At 33.1% G+C, this 9,901-nt stretch overlaps 1 protein-coding gene across 1 annotated transcript in view; it reads right to left on the bottom strand.

Annotated features, from left to right (window-relative positions):
* The window catches only part of EPHA5 (EPH receptor A5), a 617,348-nt gene that overhangs the window by 151,001 nt on the left and 456,446 nt on the right, over positions 1–9,901 (bottom strand). Inside the window, exon 7 of the mRNA XM_007953798.2 lies at positions 2,098–2,257. Coding sequence (XP_007951989.1) covers positions 2,098–2,257 — 160 coding nt within the window. The remainder of the gene's footprint in view (positions 1–2,097; positions 2,258–9,901) is intronic.

Genomic DNA, 9,901 nt, shown 5'->3' with positions numbered 1-9,901 from the left:
GCTTTTGTAGTAAAAATAGTGTGTGGTATTTCTTTCCTTGTGGAAATTATGAATGAAAAGTTAAAAAGCAGACAGTCTAGGTGAGACTTTTGAAAGTATAATTATTAATACAATTATATAATTAATTATATAATTGCAAAAATGACTGTATATCAGTCTTCTCCATGATCTGAGTGAAAAATTCTGGCATGTCCAGAAACGACTATCTAACAACAACAACAAAAAAAACCCATAGAAATTATATTGAGAATTCTGAAAATAAACTAATTGATAAACATGGAAACACGTTAAAATGGAGTAATTTCTTGTATTTTTCATTTGTACAATTACCAACACACAAAAACATATTTTATAATATTATTGTATGAGTCTGTTCCCAGAGTTGGTAGACCACATTAGCAGTATGCATTACTAATGATACTCAAATACAATCAAAACATATTAGGGTGGCCAGTTTATATAGTAAGAGTTTTGTCATAGGTCTCATTTAGGATTAAAGGTAAGAAATGAAAGAATATATAATTCTCTCTGATAATTTAATGAAAATATTATAGGAATATTCCCAAAAAAATACATAATTTTATCAAGTCTGTTAAGGAATTTTTCTGAAAAGTATTAGAGATTGACATTTCAGGAGTTTCAATTAAATCTCAGTCCTCGATTTTGTCATGTCAGAGATAAAAAATACTTTATAATTCTTACAATGAGCAACCTTTTCCATGCAAGATTAAATGCAATAACATTAGAAAGATACTTTTTCAACTTATAAAATTTATTTTTATGAATATTTCAGTTAATCATTATTTAAACACTATTGTTTTCCTAAAGAACAATTTTATACAGCTTTATTGAGATTTTAATTTAATAATTCTTTCAGTCATTATGGAGTAAATCAGATAGCAAAACATCATTTTGTTGATTTTCAAAAGAAAGAAATATTCATTTTATTTCCTCATTTTAAATCACTAATTCTTATATAACTTGACTTTTAAAAGGCTGTATATTTCACAATACTCCTGTGTGCCATTTTCATCTTAACAAAACAATAGTAGTGTCATTTTTTTTCATCTACGAATAAGGCAAGTAATTAAGGACTTCTAGCAGGAGATCTGGTAGCATAGTGCCTAAGGCATTAGACTGCTAGCCAGAAGTCTAGCAGTTCAAAGCCACTCCTCCAGGAAGGAAGACTAGGAAATCTACTTCCCTGGAGATACTGCCTCAGAAACCCAAGGAGGGATCTCTGTGAGTTGGCACTGATGCAACAGCAGTGGCATTTTTAGAGTGAGAGTGACCCCCTTTGGGTTTCTGAGGTGGTAAATCTTTAGAGAAATAGATTGCCCAGTCTTCCTTCCCTGGAGTGGCTGGTGGTTTGAACCACCAACCTTCTGGTTAGCAGTCAAATGCCTTAGGCACTATGCCACCTGAGCTCTTTTTTTTTTGGTTTTGTTTTTATCATTTAATGCATTTACCTTGGGACAAGTAAGTGTTCTAAATATTTATTTGAACTTAAAGAGGAAAAATTTTAATGTTGTTTTAATAAAAAAGAAAAATATACAAAATATGTTACAGAAATGTTGCCAGGTCAAAGGAAAATACTGCCAGTTTTTTTTTTTTTTTTTTTTTAAATCAGATTGCTTCCAATGAAAACCATTTTCTTGCCAAACTCTTTACTAAAGAAATCTCCTATGCTATTTTCATAGAAAAACTAAGCCTAGAAGCATAGTATAAGACAACAAGTGAAAAGTAAATGACAATAATTCAATTAAGTATGGTGGTAGTGGGGACAAAAATCTATAAAATGAGGTTTATAGAATTATTTATTTATTTATAGAATTATTTATTTAATAACATTTCTTAAGGATTTTATGATGTTTCCTTTCCCAGTGGACTAAATGTGCTGAGGAAGCAGGGACAGATGTGTTAACCTGCCAACCTACCATAAGAGCACGACACATCCTTCCTACCTGAAGGGGTCATGCCTGGGAGGAAGAGAGTGAAAGTGAGAATGACAGAATGCCCTGGGAGGGTATTGATCCACTGACTCTTTTCTCCTAACCATTACAGAGACATGAGTTGACAGTAATTAAAATGACTTACACACTGGGATGGTTTCAAACTCAAATCTTCGACTGAAGATACCATAGCCTGCTGCTGTGCGTGCTCGAATTTGGAAGACATATACTGAAGCTGGTTTCAGGCCCTCTGCAGTGATAGCGGTCTCTTTTGATTTGATAATTGTATAGCTGGTCTCTTGGTCCTTGGAATGCACATGTAAATTAAAAAAAAAAAAAAAAAGTCAACACACAAATTACTAATAACAGAAAAATTCAGAATGATAGAACAGAAAATGAGCAAGACATCAATAGACAATCCTTTATTCCAAACCTGATGTTTTTTAAAACAAAAACAAAAAACTCAACTCCTTCTTAAGTTTCTTACTAACATAGAATCTTAAATTGTATTCTTGATGATTATTCTCTACCCATTCACCTTTCTTGTCTTTGGCAGAAATCACTTTGCAAAATTTTTAAAACAAATATTTGCTGGAGATTAATCATTTTAAGGAATATATTACAGTATTTTTATTTGTGTGCTTGTTTCCCTCATAAATCTCTTTTGGGGCCAATCAAACTTTGTGCCCTTCATAGAGCAAGATGACAATGTGACACATACTACTGGATAAGACTTATGCTAGATTTCTAATCATTTTTAAGGCTTCACATAAGGGACAAGTACTTCATTGGAGAATGTTAATTCATTTCAGTAAGTTTAAATAGGGAGAATTAAGTGAAAAATAGAAGTAAGTAAAATCTTTGTTTTTTTTCAATTTTAATAACTTTTTATATTTTCACTTCTCTGAGATTGGGACTGAGTAAGAAGTGAATGGAGATGGGGGAAAAAAAAAACAGGAAATATTGTTTTCAAAAGTGAAACAGATACAAAAAAGTCCCTGTTTGAACTTTTTTCTTCCTTACATTTTTGTAAGAATTCTAGGTCAAACCTATTTTTTCCCCCTGAAAATCTTTTTATGTATATTGAATTTCTGATAGATGTTAAAGGACTAATTAAGGATAGTTAATGGTTAAAGAGTTTTTGTTTGTTTGCTTGCTTTCAGCAATAAAGTGTTTATTCAAAAGAGCTTGGCTGAAAACTATACACTTTCATTTTCTATATATTTCAGGGATTATTTTTCTCCCATAAGTAGAAACACAGCATCACTTTTTCTTTTTTTTTTTTCTTAAGTTCTTTTTCTTTCTTTTTTTATTTTTAATCTACTGGGAAGAATATGTATTTTATTTTATTTTTTCCAGAATGTGAATAAAATTTTAAACCAGAAAGTTACACTCACTTATCAATCTATAAATTCTAATAATATTGGAATAGGGTTATAATTGAACTTCAAGATGATATGAAGGCGAAAAAGAAATGCAAGCCATATTCCTTTTCCTTGGAAGTTTACAACTCAAGGCAGCATGGCATGCTAAGCCTTTAGCAGAAGTATTGAAATCATGTGCTAAAATATAAAAAGGTTCTTTTTTACACTTTTTTCTGTCTCGGTCTCTGAAAACTTGAGTAGAAAAATATTTAAAACATGTGAAAATATTAATAAACTATAAAGTACTGTATGTTTTGTAATCATAAGTATTTTAATTTGTATTGTATTACCAATTCTTTCTAGTTTGACTTGTCAAAACAGAATTCTTGCTTCTTTCTAAACTGCCATAAAAACAACCTAAAATATACAACCTACAAATATTCTCTTATTTTAAAGTAATTTTACCACTCCTCATTTAATATGTTTGAAAATATAAAATTATCATAGTTTTAAGCATACCTAAATTTCTATCTTGGGAGCTCTGGTAGCATAATGGCTAAGGCAGTTGACTGCTAACCAGAAGGCTGGCGGTTCAAACCCACCAGCCACTCCTCGAAAGGAAGATGGGGAATCTACTTCCATAGTGATACTGCCTTGGGAACCCAAGGAGGGGTCGCTATGAGTCAGGTGCGACTCGACGGCACACAACAACAACAACAACAAATTTCTATCTTAAAAGGTAAGCCATAAATTCTAACACAAACACGTTTTATGACTTATTCTAGGACAATTAATGATGTTCAATTTTTCTATCTGCAGGTGAATGTGCCAAATCTTTAAAGTACTTAAAATAAATAAATAAATAAAATGAAACAACTAACAACCGTCGAGTTGGTTCCAACTCATAAGAACCCCTCGGGTTCCAGAGGCGGTATCTTTACAGAAGTAGATTGCCCAGTCTTCCTAGGAGTAGCTGGTTGGTTTGAATCATGAGCCTTCTGGTTAACAGCCAAATGCCTTAGGCACTATGCCACCAGAGCTTCTTTTAAAGTACTTAGGAAATTTTATTATTTTTGCCAAGAATTCAGAGTAGATAAATAAATCTTATATAATCTTACCTAGAAATAGTGTTTTCCTATTGTTGTTGTTATGTGCCGTCAAGTTGGACCTGACTCATTGTGACCCCTCCTTGGGTTTTGAGGCAGTATCACTACAGAAGTAGATTGCCCCATCTTCCTTCCGAGGAGTGGATGGTGGGTTTGAACCTCCAACCTTGTGGTTAGCAGTCAAGTGCCTTAGGCACTATGCTACCAGAGCTCCTAGTGTTTTCCTAGGTTATGTAATTTTCCTCTTTCACAAATACTTAATCATATTCTACTATATGTCTCAGAGTTCAACACTGAAACAATAATTTCTGAAGGGCTCATTTTTAAAACTGTAAATAGCTCCCATAAACTACTGTAATTTCAAAATGTTCTAAGAATGCTTATATTTATGACTGATTATACAAAATTTCTCAATAATATTCTGGGTTTTAGGTTAGCCATGGTAGCATTCTGGTAGTGTAGTGGTTAAGGAATTTGGCTGCTAACTGAAGGATCAATGGTTCAAACAAATCAGTTATTCCATGGAAGTAAGATGAGGGTGTCTACTTCCTTGGAAACACAAGGAGAGTTCCTATGAGTCAGTATTGACTTGATGGCAGTGAGATTTTCTTTTTTTTTTTCAATGATAGCATTCATATCTCATGCAAGTAACATTTTGCTGAAGATAACTCAAAAACAGTTGTAGCAGTAAATCAACAGGAAAGTGCCAGAAATTCAAGTGGGATTCAGAAGAGAACCTTGAATGAGGGATATTATTGCTGATATCAGATGGATCACGGTTGAAATCAAGGAATATCAGAAAGATGTTTACCTGTGTTTTATGAACTCTGAAAAGGGATTCTATTGTGTGGATACCATAACAAAGAATGAGGATCCCAGAACACTTATTTATGAGTTAGAATCCACTCAATGGCTGTGAATTTAGTTTTAGTTTATTTGTACTCACACAAAACCTATACATAGAGTAAGAAGCAGTTGTTCATATAGAATAAGGAGATACTTCATGGTTTAAAGTCAGAAACAGTACACATCAGGTTTGCATCCTTTCATCATTCTTAAACTATAAATGTGGTAAGCAAATAATCCAAGAAGCTGTACTTTATGAAGAAGAAAATGGCATCAGGATAGGAGGAAGGCACATTAAAAACCTGCAATTGCAGAAGACAATTGCTTGCTAAAAGGAAAGAAGACATAAAGCACTTACTGGTACAGATCAAAAAATACAGTTTTCAGTTTAGATTACATCTCAACATAAAGAAAAAATATCTTCACAACTATACCAATAAGTACCATAATGATAAATGGAGAAAAGACTGGAGTTGTAAAAGATTTCATTTTACTTGAATCTGCAATCAACATCCATAGAAAAAAAAAACAGTCAAGAAATCAAATAATGTATTACATTGTGCATATTTGCTTCAAAATACTCCTTGAAAGTGTTAAAAAGCAAAGATAAGAGGCAGACACAAAATGGTGTCCTGCTAACACACTCCTCCCAATCCCTGTATAACATATACCTGGAAAAAAACAAATACAAATAACGGAACAGATACAAATAACGATCTTGTAGTGCCAGCTTCAAATGAAAATATAAGGAATTAGATAGAAAGCTAACTAGAAAAAGAAACAGTGTGAGATTGGTGACTGAGGAGAAAGAAGAAGCTGGACATTTTAAATAGAGGTATCAAACCCTGACAAAGAGTGGGGGGGAAATTTGCAGAATCCATACAACAATGACAACATAATATAGATATATTGGGAGGAACTCAAATAGGAAGAAATTAATTCTCCACCAGTCATCCATAAGTATAGCACTGACCACCTCACCCAGCAGACAAGCACCACTATCAGTTGGAAATCACTTAATCAATAAGAGTGGACAACATCTTCTCATTCCAACTGTAGCTCTTCTTCATGTCAGACATAACCCTATACCCACATCCACACTAATTATTCCAACAATCCGGAGACATCTGTGGAGTGCTGGAGTGCTGCTGAGTTAGCAACAAAGAGGCACACCTGTCTCATTCATTCAATTATAACAAAACTAAGCAAAACAAAAATATAAGGTGAAACATAGCAACATAAAACAACAGATAAAAACAACTTCAAAATATCTTGGGGACAAAAGGCAACTTCAATTCAAAGAAAGAAACAGGACAAGATCAAGGAAACAAGTGACAAAAATAAAGACCTAGAAAATCTCCCCAAAGAACAAACAATAGACATACCTGATAAGGAATTCAAAAGAATACAAGTCTATATATTATCTATCTATCTAGCTAGCTAGCTATCTTTCTATCACCTTCCAAGAGCTCAAGGAAACCATAAACAGAAGCAAAGAAACACAGACAGTACCCTTGGAGAACTCAGGAAAATTATATAAGACAAAATAAATAGACAATAAGAAATCATACAAAAACATCATTTAGATATCCAGAAGGTGAACACTAAAATTACAGAGATAGATAACACACTGAAAGGACAAAAGAGTAGAATTGAACTGGCTGAATAACGCATACCCCAGATAGAATAAAACTCCCTTGGCATCATGTTTATGAGGAAGAATTTGAAAAGAGAATGAAGAGAAATGAAGAAAACCTAAGAGTTATATAAGATGATATCTAAAGAAATAAAATGTGCCTGATTGGTATTATAGAACAAGATGAGGCAAGAAATATCACAAAGAAAATTGTTTGAAAACTTATTAGCAGAAAACTTCCCCAGTATCATGAAAGATGAAAGAAAACACCTCCATATATGAAGCTCAATGGACCCCATACAGAATTAAACTGTAAGAGAAAGTAACCGACATATATCATAATCAAACTTTCCAAAACCAAAGACAAAGAAAGAACCTTGGGAACAGCTCAAAGAACCTTGGGAACAGCTCAGGAGAAATGAAATGTTATATCCAAAGGACAATCAACAAGACTAAACTCTGATTTCTCAGCAGAAATCATGCAGGCAAGTATGCAATGGGATGATATATACAAAATTGTGAAGGAAAAAAAAAAATGCCAACCAAGAATTAAATATCCAGCAAACTGACACTCAAATATGATGGTGAAATTAGGACATACCAAGAGAAAGGAAATTTGTAAAAAAAAAAAAAAAAAAAAAAAAACAGACCAGCTATATTAGAAATGCTAAAGGAAGTCCTTCCAACAGAAAACCAGCAACAGAAGACAATTTAAGATTAAGACATGTGACAATATCAGCCAGAAAATAACCCAAGAAAAGAATTCTCAAATCTAAAATAGGAATACAAAATGGAAAATAGAGAGCCAGAAGAGTAAATCTGTAAATGATACCAACTTCAAAGCAGATAGATGGAATAAATGGTATAGTTACAAAATGTCCATATGGGAAGGAAGCAAGGATGATGTCAGTATAGAACAGACTGCTCCAAACTGAGGGATATAAGAATTTACTCCAGGATAACCACAAAAAAAATTAACAAAATTTTAACCAAAATAAGAAAGAAGAAAATCACAAGGACTTAGTAAACACAAAGGCAACAATAATGAAGAAAGGGAAAGAAATTTGATGACAAGATGAACACAGCACAGAAAAGTATTTGGGACAAAGAATCCATCAGCACCACCACCACCGCAACAACAACAACAATTAAAAAAAAAAAAAAAATGATAGCAATACCTTTATGTGACTAGATTAAATGTACCAGTCAAGAGATAGAGATTGGTAGATTGGATAAGAAAACAAGACCCATGCATATCTTGTCTACTAGAGACTCATCTTAGACCCAAAAAGAAAACATAAATTAAAAATCAAGGATTGGACAAAAATGTATATCAAGCTATGGCAACCAAAAAAGAGCAGGATGGAAAAATTAGTTTCTGATAAAATAGACTTCCTGGCAATATCCAGGATAAGAGACAAAGAAGGGCATTATATAGTGGAAAAAAAAAGGGTCAATAGATCAAGAGGACATAATTATAATAAATATCTATGCACCCAATGAAAAAGCTCCAAAATACATCTAGGAAACATTCACTGAATGGAAAGGAGAAATAGAAAATACTACACTAGTAGCAGGAGACTTAACACAACACTTTTGATGAAGAAAAGAACAATTAGTAAAAAACTCAACAAAGATACCAGAGATCTCAACACTGTAATCAACCAACTTGACCTCATAGACATATATATAACAATGTACCCTACAAAAACACAACAAACATCCTTTTCCAGTGTACGTGAATAATTCTCCAGAATAGATCATTTGATAGGCCACAAATCAAGCCTCAGAAAATTTAAAAACATCAAAGTATTACAAAGCAACTTCTTGTACCACAATGCTATAAACTTAGAAATCAACCACAGTAAACAAACAAACAAACAAAAACTGCTCTCCAGTCAATCCCAACTCATAGCAAACTCTCCTTGGGTTTCCAAGGTGGTATCTCTACAGAAGTAGATTGCCCTCAAACATCAAATACATGAACAATTAATAACACACTGCCGAAGAACCACTGGATAACAGAAGAAATAAAGTGTAAAATATAAAACAATAAAAAATTCCTAGAAACAAACAAGAACAAGAACATAACATATGAAAACAGTACTTACAGGACAATTTACAGAAATTAATGCACACAGCAAAAAAGAAGAGAAAAACCAATAACAATGCATTATTCAAACAATGCCAACAATTAGAAAAAGAACAACAAAAGAAGCCTAGAGTCTCTAGGAAAAAAAATGAAATTATAATAAAGATCAGAGCAGAAATAAGTGAATCAGAAAACAGAAAAAATAAAAATAGAAAAAAATCAACATGGCCAGAAGCTGGTTCTGGTTCTTTGAAAAGCATAACAAACTTGAGAAACCACCGTCAATTTTTTTTTTTTTTAAAGTAAAGACAGAAGATGAATAGTATTACATGAATAGTAAAAGAAATGGGCAACATCACAACAGGACCAACTGAGATAAAATTATTAAGAAGTAATGTTCTCCAACAAATTAAAAACCTGGATGAAACAGACAAATTTCTAGAAACTAAAGACCTTCCTAAACTAGCACAGGCTGAGGTAAAAAATTTGACCAGACCCATAAAAAAGGAAGAAATTGAGCAAGTCTTAAAAAAAAAAAAAAAATTACTCCCTAACTCCACACACGAAGTAGCCCTGGCCCAAAGGGCTTCCCTGAAGAATTCCATTAAATGTTTGGAATAGATCTGACACCTATGCTACTCATGCTGTTCCAGAACATTGAAAAGGATGACATATTCTCAAGTTCCTTCTATGAAACAAGTATAACCCTGATACTAAAATCAGGCAAAGACATCCTTAAAAAGCAAAACTACATATACCTTATGAACATAGATGCAAATATCTTCCAGAAAATCCTTTGTTGTTGTTGTTGTTGTTTGCTGTTGAGTCGGCCCCAACTCATAGCGACCCCTCCTTGGGTTTCCGAGGCAGTATCACTACAGAAGTAGGATTGCCCAACCTTCCTT

The sequence above is a fragment of the Orycteropus afer genome, unplaced genomic scaffold (assembly GCF_000298275.1).
Source record: "Orycteropus afer afer isolate SDZICR_OR568_19922 unplaced genomic scaffold, OryAfe1.0 scaffold00414, whole genome shotgun sequence".
NCBI lineage: Eukaryota > Metazoa > Chordata > Mammalia > Tubulidentata > Orycteropodidae > Orycteropus > Orycteropus afer.
Note: the sequence above shows the minus strand (reverse complement) of the source record. Positions and strands in the feature narration are given on the sequence as shown.